Below are 26580 nucleotides of genomic sequence, written 5' to 3' on the forward strand. Positions count from 1 at the left end.
CTACATTGATCTCCAGTGATGTGATCCTCCTTCAGAGCCCGTTCTCATCGGACTCTGATTTACGGCTTCATTAGGATCCTTGTGCTACCTCCCCTTCTCTTTGTCTCCCTCTTTTCGCCAGGTCACTCTGAGAGACACACACTCGCACGCAGACAAGACACACTCTGTAGAGGGAAAGCTGCAACCGAAGGACTTTTCATCCCAACACTTTGTATAGTTTGTTTCTGTTCTGTTTGTCATCTTTATGAATAATCTCTTATTATTCATCAAGGCTTAGCACCTCATTGTGCCCTGAGAGTTGAAGTGCTGTGGCGGTTTTGGAGGTGCTTCCCTACCCCCAGGCAGCCCCACTCGGCTGAAAAGAGCCCTCATTGTGTGTGTCGTCTTTTATGGCGCTGTCTGAAAGAGAGGGATGCACTCCAGTCGGCATTCAAATGCACGTGGTAAAGCAGCCAGCAGAGCAGGACAAACACCACAGGTTGTAAACGCTTTGAAAAGGAGTGAGTGCGAGTGTGTGTGCGTGCGTGTGTGTGTGAGAGAGCGCGTGTAAGGTGTGCATGAGGATATGTAAATGTAAATCTGAGCGAGTGTGTGTATGTATGTGTGTGCCGGCACTTGACTGAAAGGTTTTCACTCTCTTTACCTCCACTTTTTCCTCTCCTGATACAGTCCGCCACTTACTTTACTCCTTTTTTTTTCCTGTCCACCTGTCTTCTGTAGTTGTCTGAAATGACTTTCTTCTTCCTCCACTAAGAAAAGAACCTCAAAGTTTCTGCTTCTCGTGTTTTTAAACCCCCCCTCCACCCACCACCACCACCACCACCATTATCAGGAGTCAAGTCATGCAGAAATGTAAAAAATAAGAAGGTAATCACACTTTGTGCTGGTGCTTTTGTCGTCAGTCCGTGATGGAAATGGGTCTAAATATGAGATTAGAACCTGCCGGTGACTGATGCTATTAGGCAGATATGCCATAGACTTTACTATCTCCCATGAAGGATTAGCGCAAATTATACTGGGAGACAGGCTTGATTTCTCCTCTGCCTGGCTGGATGTGGGCATTTGAGGCACTCTAAGTTGACAGCGTCTGTCTCTGCTTAGTTCTCCGAGACAGGTTGTGTGACAGCTGATGCCAGGCGAGGGCTTAAAAAGTGTGTATGTGTGGGTGTCTATTTGTGTATTGGACGAGGTTTGGTCTGTGTGTGTGTGTGTGTGTGTGTGAGAGAGTAGGAGAGTTATAAACTGACAGGCGAGTGTGTTTGAATGTGATTGCGCGTCAGTGACGTTTTTTTTTTTTTTTTTTTTCCAGAAAACAGGTTCTCTTTGAGTAGGGTGACAATTGGGAAAGGCTAATTTTAAGCTTGGTAGCTTCCTCTTTAATTCTACACACTCTTATCTAGTGTTATTTTAAATAATTAAACTGTCTGTAAGACTGTCCAGGTGAAGCTGTTTTGTAGCTATGAATAAGGAAGAATCGGACCAGGTGCTGGATTTCAGTGTTTAAATCCATTTGTAGGAATGCTGATAAAAACAAAACCCAGATAACAGGACTCGCAAGGTTCTCCTCGTATCCAAACCCTCACTTTTCTCCAGAGCGGTCCGTCATGACAGCAAGCTGATGGCATCCATCAAGTAGTGCGTAATCTCAAACAGTTTGAACTATGATGTTGATATAACTGGAGGAAGGTGGTTGAGCAGTTTGTTCACCTCTCAGGAATGTTTGAGGGAACATGCAAATGCTCCCTGTTTTAGCCCTGCTGTCTCCTCCTGGCCTGCTGATTTAGGAGGGTGACATGTCCTTTAATGTTGGGTAGTAAACTGGAGAGGCAGATTTATAGGCTGAAGCCTTGTTTTTCCCCCCACTGTCTCTGTCTGCTGGCTCCTATGGCGACAATACAAAAAACTCCACCCCTACTGAATTTCAGGTGTTCTCAAAGCTACAGAAGTAGCTTTAGCAAAGCTGTTGGTTTCTACCTTGGCCACATGTCACACAGAAGCTGGACAGAGGAAGTTTCTCAGTACACTGGAAATTTGTTTGGATTGAAACTCACATGATCCAGCCCAACTGCAGCAAGCTGTGGTCATTTTGGGTTAAACCCCAGAACAAAGACCTTTCCTGCACCAAATTCCTGACCAATGAAGCAAATGAACTTTCCTTTTAGCTTTTGTTAATGGATTTCTTGTGGTTTACTTGACATTTTACTTGTGAAATACAACCAATACAATGCCTACATACAGCAAAGTACCAATTTGGAATGAAACACATTTAAACACATTTGCACATTTAAAAACACTGGCAGCCCATATTTTGATTCAGCCTGTCCTTACCTCTCCCCTCCCTCAGATTTCTGCTCTGTCTTCCCACTCATCATCCTCCTCTCTGCTCTTTCCTCCCCCTTACTTTGTGAGGTATGATGCACAGCGATGCTTCGCTTTGTCAGCAAGATTGTAACAGGTCAAAGTGTAGAGTGACTCAGATAGGTGTAATGTCAGGCCACTACACTGTATAGTGTGTGCTGTATGTTTCCTGGTATTGGCTTCTTACTGGACTTTGGCCACCCCTGATACGATGTAGGCAGAATTTCTGCTTGACTACAGCAGGTGAAAATGAATGTGTTAGTAATGTTTTTAGTTCGGGTGGCTGACCAGAGAATGCACCTCAGTGAGGTGTGGGAGGATTTGCTCACCACCTCACGTGTGTAAGTCCTGCAATGAAAACAGCATTCTTTGCCTCGCAGGGCTGTTAAATCTAAAATAATGTCATTAGTTTGGCTTTCAATAGACTAGACTAGAATTACTTGATGGTTGAAATGCGGTTTCAAAGGCATTTATGACCTCACAAGAATACATTTAGATGGGAAACACATAATAGTGAAATCTTTTTAGCATGGTATCTACACCAGTATCAGCACTTTAAAAGCCCATATCGGTCTCCTCTGCACAGGATGCTCCAAATCAGTCTCATCCTCTCCTCGACACAGTTTGACTGATCAGTCCGAGGCCTAGTTTACTGCTGCCAGCATGGGACTTGATGTTCGTTTCTCTATTTATTTCCACGGCCCATGCGTTTTTCCCCATATAAAGACAGTCTATGTCCGACCGTGTCACCGCGTGATGGATTGCATAGTCCTCTTCTCTCAGGAAGAGAAAGGGGGGATGGTGGAACGAAGGAAGGAAAGAAGGAGGGAAAGAATGAGTGAGAGAGGGAGGAAGCAGAGTGGTGCGGTGCAGCAGTGAAGGACATGGCAGCTTAGCGCTGGCCAAAAAGACTGTGCTGAACACCTGCTCCTGTCTCCAACGCCCCTTCAACCTCCTCATTACCTGTCAATCTATCACAAGGCAGCCAGATCAAATGTCTGTAGCAGCCAGGACTCGCACAGGGAGGGAGTGAGGGGAGAGGGAGGGGGAGCGAGGAAAGAAAGAAGGGAAAGAGAGGGACAGATTGCATGTCTGGGAGAGCAGAAAATGAAGGGGAAGTAAATGGAGCAGCTGCGTGTGCATATCGAAGATCTGTTGATAATTTGGAGTAAACTTTATTCAGAGTGCAATTATTTAAAACTTCTGGAGGTAGTTTGTCATGTTGCTAAATTTAGAATACATGGGATATAGACTGCGTGCCAGTCGGGCATAGTTTTATGTAAATGTGTTTTATCACAGACAGTGGGAAGTTAAAAGATTATAAAAAGAAAAGTAAAAGAAGAAGTGAAATGCAAAGAATGTCACTGTGCAGGTTATTATTTAACATCTAAAAAAAAGACCAAAATTTTATGATATTTTGTCGGCAATCATAAACTGCAGTTTTGTGTTCATTTTTTGCAGTAGTACGATACCTCCCCTGCTCTACAAAGTGTGTTTAGACCCAGCCCACAGCGCCGTCTGGCCTTTGATTGGTGCCTCTGTGTAAAAGAGGTGAATCTGTGACAGACAAGCGCCTCTGTAGGGAGGCGGGGCCTCTGGGCTCAGATTACAGCCACAATGCTGCCAATGTGTATCTCTGAGTCTGTTTTATACACAACACAGTGTACACACACACTTGTGTGTATGCAGATGTACATATTGATGAATGTTTATGCATATATGTACGGGTTTATTTTGTGTGCAGCAGTATATGAATTGTGTGTATGGTAAGTGTGTGCTTGTGTGTGTGTATTGATACATGAGAGTGATCATTTGTCCACTCAACATTGAATGTGTGTGTGCTTAAAAAGGCAGCTGAATTTGAGCTCATCAAGGTGCATTAGAGCACACATGACCAGTCTTGGCCCTCTATTTCTGATCCCTTTCAGTCCCTAGTCTCTCTCTCTTTCTCCCTCTCTCTCCATCTTTGTAGGTGTTTCTCAAGCTCTCTTGCCCCTCACTCCTCTTTAGTGTGTGAGCTGTGGTGATTTACGGTAATTATCCATAGTTGGGTCATCTATCAGGCTGGCCGTTGCTAGGAGATGGAAGCAGCTGGTGCTGGTTGTTGTCTTGTCAGACACAGTGCATGTGAGTGTGTGTGTGTTTGTACATACTTGTGTATGTTTGTATGTGTGTTTCCTGGGATTTAGGTGAAGGTGCTTGCATGTATTAACTAGCAACGTGTGTGTGTGTGTGTGTGTGTGTGTGTGTGTGTGTGTGTGTGTTCAGGTGAAGTGGTCCATCCTGATGTAGGGATTTAAAAACGCAGGTGGTGTAGAAGAAAGAAGGAAGCAAAGGAGTCGATGGATGGAGGAAAGGATTAGGGAAGGAGGGAGACTTGGGTGAGGGTGGGGTCAGAGGTTGAAAGAGGCCAGGTGGAATTTGAGTTTGTGTGTGTTTGGAAGGGGTGGGCAGCTTAAAAGGCACAGGTGTATGTGTGATAGACAGGGGACTGTATGATAAATTTATCCAGGCAGATGGAAGTTGGAAGAAGTCGGGCCTTGGGGAGTAGTTTTAGTGGCTGTGAAAATTGCAAGATTGAGTGTCTGTATGTGTGTGTGTATTGGGGAGGGGGTGACTGAGTGTATTTTCTATTGGCAGGTGATATTTCCACAGATGGGTGCTGGTTCAGATCCCTGCTGAGGGGCCTATTCCTCTTCATTTTGCCGTTGTAATCCACCGTAACCCATTGTGTTGACCGTAACCCCGTTTCAGGTTTCATGATCTACACACGGCATTCATGTCCTAGCAGATGCACACAAGCACACACATTGAAAGGTCAACTGCAAACATCATAGTCTTAACATCATGTTCAGTGAACATACGAGAGGGGCAAAGAAAATGCAGGTGATTATCATCACAGGTAACTTGGAACTTGGATCTTAGAGAGATTACTGAAAAATTTTAACTGCCAATGTGATCTAAAGCCAAAAGAGGCAAAACAGGATATACAAGCAATCATGGTTATTATTATGTGAACATGAAAAGTAGTGTAAACTTAGATAAAAGTAAACAAATATTATAGCATGAATTAATTAAATTCCAGCAATATATTAAGAATTCACTACTGTTTACTGCGAAAACTGATAACAATGATAAAAATTATAATTATATAAAATTCACAGACTAATTTGAAATATAATAAAAAATATACATCTAGACTGTTAAGACTGTGAACAGCCTAAAAAGGCTGCTGATGAATCTGTCTAGTTTACTGTCTAGTTTTTTGCATCCCAGCAGTTTCACTGAAGTTTTATTTACCTAACCTGTTGGCAAATCTGTAAAAAGCAGCTGGATATAAGCCACACGTTCATACGAGCCGCGTTAACTGTAAATACAACCTCCACTCTCGGCTCTCCATACCGGCCTAATTAGCGCCAGTTAGCATTTGTCATTGCGTTTAGGGGTGAAGATTAGGAACACCTCTCAATTAATCTGCAATCAGCCTGTTTGTTAATTAGCTAACCTGTTCTAAGTGGCCTTCAGGGCTCTTGTGTAATTAGCTAAGCTGCTGGGAAGCAGGCCTGTGTGTTGACATTGACCTAAAGCGTACACACACGCACACACAACACACATACACAAGCTTATATATACTGTAAGGCACACACACTGTTTTGTAGACATTTCCAGTCATGGTCAAGAGGGACAAGAACCCCCGGCTGCCAATAAATTATAGACAAACACACCTTCTGCACTGTGTGTGTGTGTTCTAGCAAAACAAATGCTAAAACACACATGCAAACACACACACTTCCTAACACACTTTATTAGCAGTCACAAGCGTGCCATGCTCATCCAAATATACATATTTGCACATCGTCATGCTCGCAGCGATACACTTACACTGATTATTCCTCTCCTCACTCTACAGCAAACCTGCATCCCTCAAAAGCATTTCGTCGAAAAAAAGGCAGTAGGGGGAAAAAAAATACATACTGTACTCCCCATGCACGTACACTCTTTTGAACATTTCATCCTTTTCAAGTGCAACAACATCCCCACCAAAATGAACAGCTTCTCCATTGCTGTGTCGAAGCACTTTTTTTTCTTGCTCACTTCAAAGCCATTTGTTTACTCTGCTGCCTCCTGACATTGTCTGTGGTAATTAAAGGAGCGCACTGAAATTTATGGTTTAATTATACAGGCCTTGTTATGCAGAGAAGACCAGGATGGGCTGATATGCTCAATAAAAATAAATAAATTCCATACGGGTTTATTGAATCTGCCTTTGCGTGGAGGGTGCAATCGTTCCAGCCACTCAGGTGTGCGTATGTGTTATTGTGTTTATGTGTTCATGTGCATGCATATGTGTGTATGTTTATTTATGTATTGCCTCGCAGTAAAGCAACAGCTCAGTGTGCAGTGTGAGTGGGTGAGAATGAAATTTAAAAAGAAGAAAAAAAAAAGCCAGATGAATTGCAATCGATTGGTGCTGGTTCACTGTATTGATCCCCCAGCATGTTAAAGCCTGCTCTACTCCATGAAGAACACTCAGTCAGTCAGTGTGTGTTCACCCTCCCACCTCCCCCCCAACTCCTTCACCAACTAAGACGCGGCTGGATATACTGTAAATGTCTCCCTATGTTGTTACTGCATGCATGTGTAAAAAGCAGAGACGATAGTGCTTACAGCCCTACCTTGCATATAAGCAAGAGAGAGAAAGAGAGTCTGTGTGTGTGTGTGTGTGTATGTGTGTGTGTGTGTGTTAGTATGAGTGTGAGTGTTTTGGTTTTGTGCATGCACAGTAATGGAGAGTGATCTTGGCTGTGGCCCACAAGCTGCTTCTCTGAACTGATCTTTGAGTTGGGTATAAATAGCGCTCGCTCTATAAATAAAACAGCAGCACCTTTCACACTCACTCTCACTTACACACACACACACACACACACACACACACACACATTCAAACCTGGCCACATGCCTTTCAGGATCTCACACCTGCCTGTACGCAAAAATACACGCAAATACTTCCATAAAGGCCCCCCATCAATCCATATATCATTCTGCAGAGGTCAGACGGAAGGATGTCTGTGGGACATATTGACATATTTACATGAGAGTGTGACCTATACCAGCTTAGCACTGCCTACCTGTCTGACCTCTGACCCCACCAAGCTTTACAGAACAATAATCTAGTCAGATAGATGCCCCACATCAATCTATAGTGCACACATTTACGTATTTAGCTGATGCTAGTGACTTGTGATGTGAGCATATAGCAGATCAATATATTAACCAAAATGCTGCTAAAACAGCATCAGCTGATATACACAGTGAACAAGATACATTTTGGAGGGACAGGCTGGCAGACAATCCAACGTTGCCATTCTTATGGCCTGCTGCTAGCAAGTCAAAACATACAGCGCTGTGACTTTACATAATGATACTGGCCTACTGTAACTCAACATGACTTAAAGTGTTTGCATGGAGCCACCAGCACCAACGATCACCGGGAAGGCTGGTGCTTGACTCACTGAATATCTGCCAATAATACAGAATTTCAACACTAATCCTGTTTGCACAGCACTTATTCACATTCACACCACTTTCTACGTCAGTCCATTATGTAGCTATGTGTCTGAAGAACAACATGTCCCATCCGCCGCTGTCTGCTGAGCTCAACTCAGGCTAGAAGTGTTTTGAAATGGGGTGGAGAGGGGGGGTGAGAGATAAATTGGTACAGCGAGCTGGAATGCTGCAGCAGTTATTTAAGGCCCTGTAGGTGCTGCCTAGGCCATATGCTCCCATTATTCCGCTTGGGAGGGGCCCATGTGGGCGTGTGAGCAAGGCTCGAGAGAGGAGGAGGAGGTGGAGGAGGAGGGTGGGAGAAAAGGAGAAAGAGGGGGGTGATGTAGGGGAGCGAAAAGAGAAAGGTAGCTGAGGAATTATTTTAAGGAGAGCCCCCCTATCAAGCGCAGGAGGAATTTTAGAACGGAATACCGGGAGAAGCCTGAGATGAGATGAGAACGAATTAGCTTCTAAAGTAAATGATCGCCTTCACCCTCAATATCCGGCTCTTTCACCGCCGTCTTTGCATAATTCATCTCGTCAAATTTTGAGGTGTGACAGAGTATAATTCATGAACTCCTGAACTTTTCAGGTTGATAGCTTCTGTTGGGTTAGGGCTTCTCAATCATTTTCATACCATGGAGCTGTACTTCATTACACACTGTGCAACACACGTCCTCACACGTCTTTTGTTGCTTGTTGATTTTCCAATTTTTTTTTTTTAAAAGGATTTCCCACAACTTAAATGTCTTGAACAAATGACCATAGCAGTGAGAATGAAATGGGAAAAGGATAATATCAAGTAACTGGTGAAAATAAACTTTTCACCCCTTCAGACCCTGGATCTCTAAACCTGGTTTTGTCAGCTGTAATGGGTTGAGTTTTTGAAAAAGTCTTTTCTCCTACAGATAGCTTAATATTTATCCGTTTAGAAAACAAGGCCCACATACAGCTTTGTTGTTAGCTTCATATCTCTTTCTCCCTCTTGTTTCTCCTCCTCTCTCTCTTCTTCTCCCTATCTGTACAGTCTCTTGTCAAACTGAGGCCTGTGTTCCTGATCAGGGCATTGCTCTCATGTTAGCCGCTTCACGGGAAACACATCCCAGCATTCCCTCTGACACGCCGGCAGCAGCATTACCATAATTGGCTTTTCTACATGACGGGACAGAGGAAATAATAATGTCATTTTATTTACAGCCCTCTTGTCCCGGTCCGAGAGCTATCACCCCCCCTCCTCCCTCCTCCCTCTTCACCGCCGCACTTTCTCCTCTCTGCACATTCACTGACATACACCCTTCCTCCTCCTCCTCCCCCTCCTCCTCTTCTATCTCATCTCCCTCTCTCCCCCGCTCTCCCTGTGCACGGCGCGAGTCTCGTTCTGCCACAGCGTGTAGGTCAAGCGATGGCTTTTTGATCAGCTCCTGTCCAAAGCCATCAGGGTTGAGAGGCACGTAATGGAGAGCAGGGTGACAAACAGAATCTGGGGAAGGAATAAGACTGCCAGTTTCCTATTAGGGGCCGGCCTAAACGGCCTCTGCCCCCCCTACCCACCCACCACCTAACCCCCCACCCCCCACACCCACCATTCTCTGCCTGCGAACCCACTCCTGTACTGCCTAAATCACATGAGTGAAGGGGCCTGTGATTGGACATTAGTGCCGCAAATGACTGCCGTGATTGCCCCCTCTTCCCAAACTCACATCAAATAAATAAAGAAATGTGTGTAAATAAATAGAAGGAGGGGTGTTGGAGAAATGGGCCGGCGGTGGAGGTGGTGGTGAGGGGAGGCTGACTGGATTCATCCCCTTCTTTTTCCTCTCTCTCTCTCTCTCATTTCATCGCCTTTCTGCCTTTCTTATCTGGTTTGTTTGGCTTTGACAGCGGCCAAATGGTGAAGCTCCGCGAGCCTGACAGAGAGTTTTATTGATTTAACAACCAGCAGACTCTCAGCAAAGAAAAGGGAGAAGGCAAAAAAAAAGAAAAAAAAGGGTCGGGCGAGAGAAAGATAGCAAAGTTTTGAAAAGGAGTGATATGTTTCTGCTGTACTCCTTGCCAAAACACTGACGTGTCCACTGGTTGTATTTCATTTGGTATCATTTACAAAAATCAAGTCATACACAAAGATGAGCCGTGTGTGAGGGAGAATGTTTTAGAGATGATCTGTACTTAGGTTGATCATGTTGTCCCATTGTGAGGCCCAGTGTTGTGAAGAGGCAGGATACAGGGCGTTCACCACAGTCTTTTCATCAGAAAAATATCATATCAAACTGCCTGTCTGTTCTGCACAACAGGACTGCGCACACTCAGCTCAGGTCTGGTCTCTGAGAGCCAGTGCAAACCTGATACCTGAAATCCGTAATGACACATAGCATTCTTTAATCTTTGTATATTTGTTACAAATCAGAATCAAGGGTGCTTCATTGGTACTTTATTTTGTGTAGTCCTCCAGGAAGTCTCTCATTTAAATAAGAATACTAAATGAGATAGATGAGAACAAAACACACACTTGAGCTCTTTTAAAGCTCTTATATCTAATCAAATAAGGGTCTGTCGCCCAAAGTATATTTGGTAGCTTGAGACATGAAAACCTTTGATAGCACCATAGGTGTGTATGTCAATTCAATTTGCATTATGAATTTTTAAAAGGGCTCTTGATAGCATCCAAAGGGGCTTCTACAAACCATTTCTAGTACTTGATGTGTTTTATGTTCGTTTTTATTAATGTCACATTAACCATATGTGCAGGTATTGGGAGATCAGTGATACCCTGGGACGCTAATTCTTGCCTCCTCGCTGTGTGTAGTTGGTGATCTGGCGTGGCTGGTGGCGGGCTTGATCGCTGCTGCTTCTGACAGTGAGTCTGCAGTGCTATCCTGGCCACGCTGCCGCCTGTCTCCTTGATGGCGGCACGTCCCCGAGCAAAAGTGACAGGCGCTTTGGCGCCCGTGCAGATGGCCCTGCTCACAGCCATCACCCACTCGGCAAACCAAACCGCCAGGGACGGCACGCCAGCCCTACCCCTTCCCGAGCCTGCCCCTTGCTGCTGGTGTTGCTCCGCATATGTGCGTCCAGGGCGAGAGAAAGAGCTTAATCTGGTCGCGAGTCAGAATCACGCATGTTCAAGTTGCAGTGATTGAATGGATAGTGTTGATATGAGGCTCTTAATATTTTTCCTCCCTCATGCTCCAGATTTTAGCATCCTGTCAGAATAGATGCAGCATCTCAAAACAGATGGAGAGATCATTTATTTCAGACTAATGTTAGCCATGTCTCATTACTAATATTGTACATTTATGGTTTGCGAAAACCGTCCACTTGCTGCCTGTGATTTTTACAGATGTCTGTCTCTGCCAGTCTTTTGTCTGTGTGCTTTTGATATCTCCCTCTTTGTTGTTTCCATGACAACATGGCAGGACAGGCATTGATTGACAGGGATCGTCAAAGGGTTCCCTGGCGACCTGCTCATCGTTCGAAGCCCCTCCCTGCTGCAGTCTGTGTTTTGTCACTCACCCAGGGATATTTCTGATCTGCTGCTTCTCATTCCTGCTGTCTGTGTGTGTCTCTGTGTGTGTATGTGTGTGAGTGTATATGTATTAAGCACTGCCAACTATTGGGGTTTAGCTATTTTTTTGGCTGCAGCCGACATGAGTGACTCACATAGGTAATTCCTACTGTATGTTTGCACTGTTCGTGTGGGCTTGTGAAGAATGGATAGCCGTTCTGCAGGATGCTTTGTATATTAAATGGCTGATATGTATTGATAGCCTCCTGTTCTGGAAGCGGGTTAGCGAGGGGGAAGGCACTGTAACAGAAGACTCTCTGCAGATGTGTTGTAGAGAGTACAGCACATAATGCTAATCTGCTGTGTTAGGGATTTTCAGGAGTTTTAGAAACTGTCTCGGTCTCAGTCTGTCAGTGGGATTGAAGCGCAGCCAGGTTCTCCTGTAGTGCTCTCATTTCACTGAAATCCTGTCAGGCGTTAGGGGAGTATGTTGCTCATTTGGAGAAGGGTGTATCAGTAGCACACAGCGAACTCAGACTTATAGGCAATATTATGGTCGGTGGGTTCAGCTTTGCACTGTAAGAGCAAACATGTATGAGCCGAGCAGACTGCGTAAAGTACACACACAGGCATGGGAAGGTGAGCATGCGGGCGAACACGCGTTCGCAAACAGGCACTTACTGAGGCACGCACACACATGCACATCATCGCACAGTCACAGTCGATGGTGCAGCTGCTCACCTCCCCCACCTCCTCCACCCATCTCCTCTCAGGCAGCAGTAAATGGTGCCAGTGTATATATATCAGGTATTATGTCCACTTAGATTATGATATGACAGGTTAGCGTGCCGTTTGAAGCTGACAGCACATCTGTTTCATCAGGAGAGACTGATACTGGCATCTAGGACACACATCTCACCATGCAGGAAGGAGATAAAGGAAGAAGCTAGGGGGCCGTCTTTCCTGTCTCCCTGCCTCCCTCACCCTCTCGCTGTCTCTCTCTCACTACTTTCTCCCTTTTCTCTTACAGTCCCTCTCCCCACCCACCAAACCCACCAGCTCCTGCTCACTTTTTCTTTCTCCCCCACATTTTCTTTTCATTCACTTGTTCTCCCCCTAACCACCTCCTGTCTCTCATACTTACTGATGCTTGCTGTGTCCTCCCGAGCATGCACATGCACACACACACACACACACACACACACACACACACACACAGCCTTCTATCTTATATGCCTTCATATATTCCAGTGGTAAACCTGTTACATCTCAGCCTTCTTTAGTTCCCTTTTCCCCACATCTCGATCTTTGATCATGTCTTCACTTTTTTCTGTCTTCTTGTTAAGCATTGTGCATGCCATTTTGGATGCACAGAGCAGTAGCAGATTTTGCAGATGCAAAAAGTGTCTGCCCAAGAGTCCTTCCTTCAACAATCAGTGTGGTATTCTCAATCCAAGTACCATTGTTTTACCAGTTCCTGCTTATTAGCTCAAATGAAAATTACCTTCCGCTCATCAGAGTGGGTTAGGAAAAGCTGTGATATCTCCAGATTAGCGTTTTGTTTCTTTCCCTCCCCGATCAGTTACATAACCTGAACATGTGAGGAGCTGAACTTCATGGGCTGGATGAGTGAGAGGCAATAAAGCTTGGGGAAGAGAGACAGAAAAGAGAAAGGGGGAGCTGAACATGTAAGCATGCAGCTGGCTAACAAGGCCAAACAGCCAGTCATTTCCTGGGGAACATGCGGCATGTGTGGAGGAATAGGGAGTTGGGAAGGGAAAGGACAACTGTCAGAAGCTCAGTGATTTATTTTTCCCTTGGAGGCTTTTTTCACCACTGGCTTTCAGAGCCACATGTGTGTAAAATGCACAGTAACTCATGCATGCATGCATACAGACACACACATACACACCCACTGGATGAGAATAAAAGCTTACATTTCCTATCATTGCGTATTCATTCCATGTTATTTTGACAGTGGTCCTGTTAGTGTGCTGTAAATCTTTAATTTCACTGAGCTGACCTCTTTTTTCTCTCCTCTTTTCTCCCCTTTTTTTGTCTTCTGTTTCTTCCTCTTTCTCTCTGTGCTCCAGCGTACATGCCCGAGGACGAGCTTAAGGCAGCCCCTCACGATGAGGAAGAGCACCTGCAGGATGACGGCCTCTCATTAGACGGCCAGGACAATGAGTTCCTGTGCAACGAGGAAGAGGAAGATGTGGATGGAGGCCAGCCACCTAGCTACAGAGACTCTCCACTCAGCAATGGCACTAACCCTGACGCTGGATATGGGTCTCCACTCAGTGATGCCAGCGACCGACTTACGGACTTCAAGAGCACCTCTTCCAGGGATGGTCAGGAGAGGGAAGGCACAGCTTTGCCCTTCCGCCCCAACAACGGCCTCTCTTTCCAGGATAGCCTGGCACAGATGAAAGCCGTCTATGCAAACCTCATCTCAGATGCCTCTTGGTCCAGCATCACGATGGACATCATGAAATCTAAGCCTGCTGCAGCAGGCAGTGTCAACAGTGCCCTCACCACTCCAGAGCCGGCCTCTACTGCCTCTGCCTCCACAACAACAACCATAAGCAAGAGCAGTGGGGTCAACATGACTAGCAGTCACAATGGCAGGAGCTCCAGCACCACTGTCAACCACACAGGCAGTGCGAGTGGCAATACTAATGGCACAGCAGCTAGCGCTGTTAGCAGCCACAGTGCAACCAGCAGCAGTGGGAGCAGCAGTGGTGGGGCTAGTAATGGTAGTGGTGTAGCCTATGACTGGCACCAGGCAGCACTAGCCAAAACTCTTCAGCAGACCCCATACCATCTTTTGCCAGAGCCCAGCCTCTTCAGCACAGTGCAGCTCTACCGGCAGAACAACAAGCTGTATGGCTCTGTTTTCACTGGTGCAAGCAAGTTTCGCTGCAAAGACTGCAGCGCTGCCTATGACACACTGGTGGGTTTGACAGTGCACATGAATGAGACAGGCCATTATCGAGATGACAACAAGGACAAGGAGGAGGATCAGGGAAAGCGCTGGTCCAAACCACGCAAGCGCTCCCTGATGGAGATGGAGGGGAAAGAGGATGCCCAGAAGGTGCTGAAGTGCATGTACTGTGGCCATTCATTCGAGTCTCTTCAAGATCTCAGCGTTCATATGATCAAGACCAAGCATTACCAGAAAGTGCCTCTCAAAGAACCAGTGCCAGCCTTGGCCACAAAACTGGTGCCCACGTCAGCTAAAAAACGAGCTATTCAAGATGCTATAGTCTCCCCGTGCTCCCCAGACTCTGTCCATGCTGGTAGTGGTGGTGGAAGTGTGTCCCTCGGGGACGTTGGCAAAGATACAAAAGCCGTACCAAACCCCTATGTTACGCCAAACAACCGCTACGGCTACCAGAACGGTGCCAGCTACACCTGGCAGTTTGAAGCTCGTAAAGCCCAGATCCTCAAATGCATGGAGTGTGGGAGCTCTCATGACACACTGCAACAGCTGACTGCCCACATGATGGTTACAGGTCACTTTTTGAAGGTCACAAATTCTGCATCCAAGAAGGGCAAACAGCTGGTCTTTGATCCAGTGGTGGAAGAGAAGATTCAGTCCATCCCACTGCCACCGACCACCACCAGACTCCCCGTTCCCAGTAGTGTTAAGTCCCAGCCTGTGTCCCCTGCCCTCTCTTCAGGCTCAGAGGAAAAGAGGGATGGAGGTGAGGATGAAAAGGTTGATGGTGGTGAGTCAGTGGAGAGAAAAATTAAGGAGGAGAAAGATGACTCAGGTGAGAAGTCTGAGACTGATGCCACATCATATAAATATCTTAGAGAAGAAGATCTGGAGGAGACTCCCAAAGAGGGTTTAGATATTCTTAAATCCCTTGAGAATACTGTATCCAGTGCCATCAGCAAGGCCCAGACAGGCACACCCACATGGGGTGGCTATCCTAGCATCCATGCAGCCTACCAGCTGCAGGGTGCCATGAAAAGCTCCACTACTGTTCTACCCCCAACTGTACAGAGTGTCCAAATGCAGCCAATGTTTAACAGTGGGCTACGGAGCCTGGTGAGTGACCCCAACTCAGTCATCCACTCACCTCGGAGCCCCTCCTCACCTACCCCCCTCAGGAGCAATGTCACTGCCATGGAGGAGCTTGTGGAGAAAGTGACAGGGAAAGCTGCCACTGTGAAGAAAGAAAAGGAGGAGAAGATGGTGAGCCTGGAGCGTTGCCGGCCCCCGTCGTTAGTAAAATCCCCCTCTCCTGCACTGAGGGAGCAGAGAGAGCAATTAGGATCTCCAAATGACCTTTCTGTAGGTAAACCGTCTGGTATGAGAAGTAGCAGCCCAGGCAGCGTAGATTCAGAGCTCATCTGCAAGAAGGAGCCCAAAGAGAGCCTAGTGGATGGCCACAGCAACCATTCAAAGAACGGCTCCGAGGCGTGTCAGTCCCCGGTAACTAACGGCAACAGTCTTGGCATCATCACTGATCACTCACCAGAAAGTCCTTTCATCAACCCTCTCAGCGCACTCCAGTCAATCATGAACACACACCTGGGCAAGGCTGCCAAACCAGTGAGCCCAGCCGCAGACCCACTATCTATGCTTTACAAAATCAGCAACAGCATGATGGATAAGCCAGCTTTCAACCCAACTCCTCAGGGCAAGCCAGCTGAGCCCATCAACCACTATCAGTTGTATGAAAGCAATGACCAGCCCATAGACCTGAGTAAAAATAAGTCCTCTAGTAACAGCAACAATAACAATAACAACAGCAGCAGTGTGCTCTTGACCAACAATAGTGTAAATGGTAATAAACCCCTCATTTCCCTCCCTGACTCAGTCTCCTCTCCCCTGCGAGAGAATGCCCTGATGGACATTTCTGATATGGTTAAGAACCTCACCGGCAGACTGACGCCCAAATCTTCAACTCCCTCCTCCATTTCAGAGAAGTCGGATGCTGACGGCAGTGCGTTCGAGGATGCTCTAGAGGACCTCTCCCCAGTGCAGAAGAGGAAGGGGAGGCAGTCCAACTGGAATCCTCAGCACCTCCTCATCCTCCAGGCACAGTTTGCCTCCAGCCTGAGGGAGACCCCAGAGGGCCGCTATGCCATGACCGACCTGGGTCCTCAGGAAAGGGTCCACATCTGTAAATTCACAGGTCTCTCCATGACCACCATATCCCACTGGCTGGCTAATGTCAAGTACCAGCTGAGACGGACTGGGGGCACCAAGTTTCTCAAGAACATGGACTCGTGCCAGCCTGTGTTCCTCTGTGGTGACTGTGCCTCCCAGTTCAGGACTCCCTCCTCCTACATCAGCCACCTGGAGTCTCACCTGGGCTTCAGCTTGAAGGACCTGTCCAAACTGTCAGCTGAGCACCTACGGGAGCAGCAGGCTGCCTCAAAGGTGATCACAGACAAAATGACATTCGGCAGCCCCCTGTCAGCCTTGACCACGCCAGAGGACGACACAGGCTCTGTGTACCAGTGCAGACTTTGCAATCGGACATTCGTCAGCAAGCATGCAGTCAAACTGCACCTCAGCAAGACCCACGGCAAGTCTCCAGAGGACCACCTAGTGTTTGTCACTGCTTTGGAGAAACTGGAGAAGCTAGACAAGATGGAGAAGGTTTAAGCGGGGTCTGGAGCTGTGGGTAGAGACTGACAGCTGTGGAACTGACTAGAATTTCATTGCACTAAAATGACATTGTTCACAGTTACTGCACTGGGCCGAACTGAGCCGCCAGAAAAAAATCAGTCTTATTATTTTTTGTTGTGATAACTGCCTGACTGGACCATGTCTTTTCATGTTGATTTGTTTTTGTTTTGCCAAGCTTTTTTACACTTATTTTGTAATATATTTATATGCTATTTGTCTGATCTGTGCATGTATTTTAGTGAATCAAGGTTAAACACAAGATTTTAATCTTTTCATGGCAAAAATACAACTACTGCTTCAATGGTAAAAGTGGTGAGTGGAGAGAATTGGTGGAAGAGAAAACTGTATAATACTTGATATGAAGAAGGTGAAAATTAAATGTATACACCAAAAGAATGAAAGAATACCCTGAAAGACTGAAGTAGCACCTTAGACAGTTGAATTTTGAATTTGTAAAGAGAACATGTTTTGAAATATCTTGCATTTGTCAAAATCAGATTGATTTTAAAAGATCAAGGATTCATCATTTCATTTCCCCCTTTCCTCTCGTTTTTGAGTTCCTGTCATTGCAATGTTTTTGATGATGAATGGCCTGCTCATAAATCCGTCAGTGTATTAGAAAAAAAAAGATCATGTGAACATTTGGAAAAACTGAAATGCTGCTTTTGGTTACGAGTCAATCAGTGAAAATGAATGGCCGTCAGTATGCAAGTTTGCTCAAAAAAACTTTTCCTCGTTGTGAAGTACCACCTTATAGCAATTTTCCAGTTGTATGGTTTGTTACAACTTTCTCTTTCTAAATTGTGTCGCTTTATTCAACTGTAAAGAGAAAAGTCCGTTACATGTAAATGATTACCAGTGAAATGTCAGTACTCCATAAGACATATCTTACCATTTGAAACGGCTCCACATTCTTTGTATCTTAAGGTGTGTGCATTCTCTAACTTTTATATTGTCATTTTATATACAAAAATGATAAAAAAAAATAAGAAAAACAGATGGTGTATATAGATATATGCTGTAGAGCTACAAAATGTCCTTTTTTAAAGAAAATACAAATTTAGCTTCTTTGGCTTGGTTTACAGAAATGATTTTAATTATACTTGCATCCAATTTGATGCATGAAATGGTGTGGAAAATAAATAAGCGATGCACAATGACTATACATTTCAATGTTTTATCGAAAATATTGTTAAAAAAAAAAAAAACTTTTTAGCACCGATTAGTTTGTTTCATTTCTTTCTCAATTGTAAAATAAACCCCAAAGCAGTTGTTAACAGTCATATATTTGTGGTTGTGTGTTCATTTGTCATGGTGGTGCACCAAAACTCAATATGTATAAAACTTTGTAGAATTTTCTTTGCCACAAACTAAAGCAATCACACCCATATCAAATGCTGACCCAGGGTAATAGGTTTTTTTTGGGCTACATTTAACATTGAAGAGGTGAGATTTAAGGCATCGTTGTCTCTGTATTTGTACATATTTTGTAACAGGCCTGCTTTTATGTCTGCAAAATTTTAAGAGCAAAAGAAAAGTCACTGGTGTCATACTTATAACTGATGACTGAGCCACATCATACCGCCAATGATTATTATAATGATGAAGATGACGGGGGTGATAAGCCTGTAAGGGTGCCTATTGTATTGTAAGAAACCCATGCTAGGCTTGTGACTGGCCTTCGGAGGGCCCGCTCTGAAAGAATCAGTGTTATATTAATGACGGCAGTGTACTTTTGCCTGTCTTCTTGGAACGAAATCAGATGGGTGTCTGTTCTGCTTGATATAGCCTCCTGACTGGCCACACTGAACCAACCAATAATTAACACAACTCTTCAGATGATACACGAGCAGCAAGCTGTCCTTTTCTCTGATCAACTGCAATAACAAGAAAATATACTGCATATCTGTGCACTACACATTTAAAAAATGACATTGATTTTTGTGATCAGGATGCTATAATTAAGGGGCGTAACTTGGTAATGTGGAGGCTATAATCAAAACTGAATTATAACTTAGATTTGATATTTCAGGGACTACTCATCAACTGGTGGCCATAAGTTGGCCGCTGTGTCAAAGTCTAAAACACGTGCGCAGTAAATACCATATTTTTAACATACCTATTTCTATTTTGGCAGGTTTTGCAGATTGAAAAAATCCATCTTTGCGAGATCAAGTCACTTCACTTTTGTCACTGTGCACAAGCTTATTGGCTGAACCTTTTTGATTTCCACTGCCAGTGGGTGCTTGTACAAGCTCAATCAAAAATGATGGTCTGTTGTAGAAAACCATCGCCATTTGCCTTTCCACTTCATTGCCTTTGTTTCCATCTCCTCTAAATGAATGTTTGCATAGTTGCTTGCAGAACATGAGAGAAGATTTCTGCAGCTTTTTGACAAATCAAACAGCTTCTTAATCATCAGCCGCCTTTGTTGCACTTTTGTTTGCAGCTTCTCACCGTTTTTGCTTTTCCAGAATTTTCTGTTTTGTGTGCTGTTATAATGTCTGATTCCATTCATTGTATACAACAGTCTTAACATTCAGCTGAAGGTCTACTCTACTTCACACTTATGAAAGTCATTCATTATCTAAAATGACCTCCAGATGACCCCCAGCCCAAAGGTAAGCAGCAAGTTGTGGGGTTTTCTTCCTCGGGCAGCCAACACAGGTAAAGCGTCTGCATCAGGAATTTGATCTCTCATCTCGCCCTCATGTCTCATGTTTCTGATTGAGTACTTACAGAACCAGCCTTTGTATGGATGAAGCCATGCTGCAGTGTTATGACTTCCATTCCTCACACTCACAACATGTCTCGTGTTGGCTGAGTCAGTCACACACACTCACTCTCTCTCCCAGGCTATATTAGCATGAGTGTCTTTGTGCAATTACACACCTCCTCGATCTGGCTGCACCTCGCTGTGTTGATACATGGATTCACTGACAAAGGAAACACAGGCAGAGGGCAGATTAGCCCGGCTGAAGATGCAGCTTCCTCAAAAAAGGGGCTGCTAGAGTTGGGTTATAAAACAAACAAGGCAGATAAACAAGCAACATTTGGAGGAGATAGTGTTCCCTGCACACCAGAAATAAAAAACACCTTGTAGGTTTAATACCCCACAGCTAAACCTGTAATTTTGCTGTGCCGTCAGATAGCTGCTGAGCCGATAGAGACTCTTTCCTGCTTTGTTAGAGATCAGTGCACTGTTTCCTGTGCGTATTCTATGTAAATTACATGCGATAATCGCCACGCACGGCACAATGCTGGTTCCCGTGGTGCAAACGGAAACCGAGGATAGATAAACGCAGGCTGGGCAGATTTGCATAGCCTTTGTGTTTTGGGCGCTGCTGAACGTGAGCCCTGAGGATTGGTAGGGATTTCCTCAAGGTTTTGTATAAGTAAATGCCTGCTTCCTCTCAGGGCTGGGACCATTATGTACAGCAGACAGGGGTTGGTGTAGACAGAGGGCACAAATGGAATAACAAAATTACCTGGGCTGGTGGGAACACGGGGAGGGAGTATTAACCTCCATAACTCGCGTCTGCTTCTGCCTAGATAGAACAGGGCTATATTGGGTGTTTGCATGGGAAGGTCTACTCTACTTCACACTTATTCTGTACATTACATCAAGTTTACTGTATACATTTGTGTCACCTGTTGGAGACAATGACAGAGAAGTCTCTTTGTGTTGTTAGGACAAGTGAAGTCAAACAAAGGAGGGCATGTTGATCCCAGTGATTGTGATGTTTGATGTTTTCCCAGAGGTTCACCTCTTAAGATTCAAGGTGCATTATTACTTCAAATGTATGTATGCTCAGCAGAAACACACACTCACACCCGTGGTTTCCTGACAAGCCCTTTGTTCGGCTTCATATGTTCATGGTTGTTGTTCCTGGTTTGTATGTGATAGCGGCATGAAGATCATTGTCAACCATGAAACAAAGACAAAGCTCCTGCTGAGGATCCCAGCGTGTATCTGCCGTCTATAAAACCTCCAACTTTTGCTCACAACTCCGACGTATGGTTTAATACCCCTCCAAAATACCTCAAAACAACCAAACAATGTGTGACAGAGAATCAACAAACAAAGCAACAACGACTGAGAGCCTTTGTACTGGATCAGAAACTAAAGTCGGAGAAATCTGTTTGGATCCTGATAAAATGCTTCATTGTGGAAATTGCACTCAGGAAGAAGTTATCAGTGTTTGTGTTTTGCAGAAGATACCTGCCTCAGTCTATTTTTATGTTGATTTAAGTCAGTTTGTGGACTTGATTCAATTATGTTGCTCAGCTTCAATACTGTAAAATATGCAGAATCTGTGACAATTCTACCTGCTATAGACCTCAACCAAACAGGGTTTCTATATAGTACCAGAACACATTCTGTTTGTGCCCACATTTTATTTTAAGACAATTAAACCACAGACATTGAAAATATGCAGTTAGGTTTTTATGTAATTTTAGTTTTATCACAGCAAACCATGTTTGGTAACTAACTGTAAATCATGATCCAATACTGAAAGTAGTTGTATTACAAGAACTTATTAACAACATATCTGAGTCTTTAATGCTTTATTTCAGATTGTGTTCATTTTATCAATTGTTTCCTAGAATTACTGCAATTTTGCATAAAAGTTATGCAAGGGGTTCTAGTGGGAAGTGCCTCTAGCAAAACCTGCTGTCAATTTACATAACACTTTCAAGATGTAGCAAAAGCATTTTTAAGAATGAAAGACATTTTGACCCATATGAAACAACTTGCCTTTTTTTTAATGTGATGAGTACCCAAACATTTTTCACTTTTTTTTTTAAAGCAAAATCCTTTCTGATATATAATCATTATTAACATCTAATTGGCTCTTATTGATTAAGATACATTGATGAAGCTGCACAAGATTAAATCTTTTAAACACATATTACAGTTACATCATGTTGTTTCAGGCACTACAGTGTGATACCCATGTTGTGTGCAGCACTCCAGCTGGTGCTTCTAGCAGTGTATTTGTATTTTTGTGATGGACACGCAGCAGTCTTTCATCAAGGTGGGTTTATTTTGCGGTGGGAGTGTTGATGTGACAGAGTTGTCTTTGGAGAATGATGGTGTTTGACAGCGGCAGGCTAACGGATGTAGGAGATCATCTCAGTCTGCCAAGCCTTTAGTTACGATGTGGTGGTGGATGAGAACTGCAGGTGTGTGTCGCCAGGCCCTTCATCCATCACAAGCCCGGACAAAACACAAAGCATACAGGGGATGAAATGTTTCCTCCATCTTGCTGGATGAGGGATGTGGTTTTACAAAACAAGATGTGATACCTATTCATTCTGTTCTTACACTGTATTTTTTTCTCCTTGTTTTCTTTTAGGGAGGGGGATTTGGCCTGTTTGTTTTGTTGCGTGTCTTTGACTTTCATTAAGATATGCTTAAAAAAAAAAACCTGTGAAATATATAGTTCAAATCTTAATCTCTGAGACACAGAGACTATATCTGTTACATGATTTTCTGTGCACACCTCTGTAGCAGCTAATCTATCTCTATTTTCCCGATCACCTGGGGACATGTCTATAGCTACAATGATAATTCATACATGAAAGATTAATGACATATTTCCCATTATCCAGTGTGTATATGTATGATTTAGTCATTGACCTCTCAGGGGTTTTTTTTTTGAATATGAGAGCTACCATGTCCCTGTCATTTCCTATTTCAAATCAAAGAGGTCAACATAGAAAATATCTCAAAACCAATTTGTGTTTCAAAAAGACCCTTGAGAAATAGTGGCTTGTGTTGTGTTTGATATGCACAAAGACACTTATCCCTTATCTATCTTTTCAGAGGGAAAGAGAGGGAGATAGAGGGTGAAGTGCTCCAGGAATCAGTGCTGCCTCCGTGAGATATGATGCTGCTTGATTTTGATCATTGACATTTGCTTTTTCATGCATCCCGAAAAACAAGGCCTCCCTTCCATTAAGGAATTATTCAAATGACCTTCAACAGTGCATGTTTTCCTACAGTTTTGTTGTGGGAATATGAGAACACATACTGACATCTCAATTACTTATGCAAGGCTCAGAGTAGGCCCAGTGGATGCAATCACCGTGTGTGCAGTCCTCAGTCACTCCGAATCACAGAGGCTCCCGGACAGACACACATAATTCAGACAAGTCAGACAGGATTTGCATACAAAGACTAAAAACAAAAAAGAAAAAAAAGTGCTTAAATAAAAAATGCACCATCTTGAGCAGGAAAAGAAGGTAGAGATTAGAGAAGGAGGGGGGAAGGGGAGACCAGTAAATTGTTTTAAAAAGGTCTTACATGTCATTTTGTGTATGTAGAAGGTTTAGACCGATATGCAGTGCTGATACTGGCCTTTGGCATTTTGTTCGGTGTTGTACATCTCTAAAAAAGATGTATTGATAAGAGTTTTTATTGCACAACCTCTATTATTAATATCATTCATTATTGTTGAATATTTATTTCCTGGTTAATTTTTGAATGACAGGATATTTTCTCATTTTCCAACTCTAATAAAATTACATTTTGGAGGGAAAACAGCATGTTATAAACATATTTTTCAGCAAGCAAATGGACATATATTAAATACTGAGTGACACTTGATATATTTAGATTCACCATTGGTCCGATCCCTCTACCAAAAGGCCCGCAACCATCAGCCACCACAGTCTCATACTGGACCAGACACTGTTGTCCATCTTTATCTCCTTAAAACCTGAGGTTTTTTTTCCCCCTTCCGCCCTTCTGGAGGTGACACACTGTCTCAGCGTGGCATGATGAGTGGGGGGTGGCAGAGGAGTGGGTGAAGGGGTAGAAGGGTTGGGGTGGTTGAGGGCAGGGGGGAGAGGCGGGGTGGGGTGCATGGGAGGCTAACCCGGCATCACGTCATTAGCGTTGCGCGGCGGAGATGCAGGGGCACCCTGACACATGTCACGGACAGCCAGCCGAGAGCCCACGTATGAAGCTGACACGCTGCGCATAATTTATCCCGTGACACGATCTGCATGCAGAGTTGTTGATCTGTTGTGTTTGGTTTGGACATGGGCGCTCTGGCAGGGAAGACAGAGGGGGGGGTCATTATGCAGGTGGGGGTGTGGGGGGTGCAGGAAGAGGAGAGCGAGGGCGAAGAGGTGGCAGGGTGTGTGTGTTTGTGTGTACTTTCGAGGGGCGGTGGAAGGCAGCATCTTGGTGTAGCACACACTGAAGGGGCGACACATTTGTCATGTCCACTGAGAAGCAACATATACATAAACAAGTGCATTCAAATTCACTAATGCAGACACCCAGACTCACACACACTCACTCACACACTCACACACACACACACACACACACACACAGAAGCTCATTCACGCTTTGGTGATATGCATGTTGAGTCACAGTAAAATCACAGCCATAATCTTGTCCCTTAAGACATCTGTTCATGAGTGAAAATGACTAATATTGTTGAAATGACCCTCTGTCATTCCATTGGATGTGATTGTTTTTCCAAGCCTCAGTTGCAGTGTGGTGTTAAAGCACTGCTGACACCACATCTCATCAGCTTCATGTAATTTTTGCTTCGGTGACTCAATACAGCATTTGAGGGTGAACATGTGTATGTGTTCGTCTGTGTGTTGGCCCTTTTTTTGCAAAATCAGTAGATACCTTAAAGACACAATAACAGTATTCAGTTGATATGGCTATAAAGTCTACATTGCATATGTCTACGTTTTGGTTTGGTCTAACTGGAATCTGGAAAGTGTGTGTGTTTTACAAATCAGAATATGTACATTAAAATTTTAATGAGATATCACTTAAGTTACAGTTAGCTTTTAGTTTTATTTGGGAATAGCTGCATGTGTGTGTGTGTGTGTGTGTGTCTTCAAGGAGTGCTCATCAACCATCAACTATTCCTGCCCCCCACCACCACCACTACCACCCCCCACCCCCTTCCCTGGCTCGTTTACATGAATTATGCATATGACCAGTCTCGTTAGAGGAGCCCCTCCCTCATCACACTCCTAATCCCTGCCGTTGCCACGGTAACCAGATTAGACATGACTGTGAGGTACAGTATGGGCCCTCGGGGCCTTTTTCTGGACAGGCCTCATCCGGGGCAGGCATGGATGAGGATCCAGAGGTCCTATAGGCCTGTAGGTCACCTGTCCACTGATATTACTGTACTGATGCTGGTGCTTGATGGGAAATATTAATTTCAGTTCAGCACAGTGTGTTGCTATGAACCCCAAGGGCTATCTAGGAGTAATGCAAAGGGTAAAGACCGAAACAGTGAAAATGTACTGTTAGAATTATAATGTGTTGTTATGTTAAGAGGGTCTATCTAATATTTAATTAAGTAAACTAAGTTGATCTGGATTAAGGTCAACTAATTAAAATGTAAACAATTGTTAGACCACTAATTTAGTTGTGTTAAGGTTAGATTTGGGTCATGTTAATCAATAAATTTAAACAAAGCTTTAACCTTTGCTCACAGACATCTTGTCATAAATTGAACCTGGGTCAGTTGCAGGTTGCATGTGACTAACAGGTACTGTATGCTTTATACAGGGGTAGATCTGTCTCTTTGTCTCCCTGTCAAAGATGCAATCTGCAACTCCCTGGGTGTACAGAGAAAAACAATACTACAAAACTTGGTCACACTTATTTCTGAACCACACAGCTATGACCCGGAGCATGGAGCACACCTCCAGTCAAGGTACATGCACCGTTTTTAGTGTTTCACTGCAATCCATAACACAGGCGGATCAGGGAATTTAGATATAAGATCAGAAAAAGGGATTTTCCTGTCTTGCTCTATGGGCCTTCCACCATTATGACTGTTATTATGTCTTGTACAATTTTTGTGAATTTAGCACTTCAGCCCCATACCTTAGGGATTATGTTCATATTGGATGATTCTGCAGCACACCACTTTCATCCAGTGCCAATGTTTAGTACCAGTGCAGAAAGCAGTGTATCCTTTATGTAGCAAAGCAGAAATGAAGGGTGTGGAGCAGTTCTTACTTAATCTTTACTATATCATAATCAGAGTTTATTTGTCGTAACTGCAGTATTTCCCAAATCTTATCCATATCGAGGTTGTCATGCTCAGACACAGCGGAAGGAAAAAAAACAGTCCCTAAAAAAGCATTCTCACTGCATGTTTTGCTAAATTGTCCAATATCAAGAGCCTGTCCGGCGACAGAGGTTTTGCATGCTCTCTTCAGCGGTGGATTCTAAGATTAAAACAACCTTTCACTACATTAGTGGTATCACATGCAAAAGCAAATGTATTTTCTATTGACATCATACAGTTTTCACACAATTGAAAAAGGCTTTGTAGAATTCATCAGGTTGTGTATATGGCCCAGACTGTAGAATACATAGCTATCATTTTACTATATCTGATAGAATAATACAGGAAGCAGTGTGAGTTCTAATGAATTAATCATCATAAATCATGTGGGGAAACATTTAAGGAAAAGGTCTTAAAACTGAATTTTATCGGTCTATGAAAAATAAAATAAAAAT

At 44.1% G+C, this 26580-nt stretch overlaps 1 protein-coding gene across 2 annotated transcripts in view; it reads left to right on the top strand.

Moving 5' to 3' along the window:
• Positions 1 to 18340, top strand: part of LOC108887965 (teashirt homolog 1) — a 38462-nt gene extending 20122 nt beyond the window's left edge. For both annotated transcript variants that reach the window (XM_018683717.2, XM_018683726.2), the window contains exon 3: positions 13501 to 18340. In XM_018683717.2, coding sequence (XP_018539233.1) covers positions 13501 to 17033 — 3533 coding nt within the window. In that variant the 3' untranslated portion in view covers positions 17034 to 18340. The remainder of the gene's footprint in view (positions 1 to 13500) is intronic.
• Positions 18341 to 26580: the final 8240 nt, after the last annotated feature.

The sequence above is a fragment of the Lates calcarifer genome, linkage group LG15 (assembly GCF_001640805.2).
Source record: "Lates calcarifer isolate ASB-BC8 linkage group LG15, TLL_Latcal_v3, whole genome shotgun sequence".
In the NCBI taxonomy this organism is placed as follows: domain Eukaryota; kingdom Metazoa; phylum Chordata; class Actinopteri; family Centropomidae; genus Lates; species Lates calcarifer.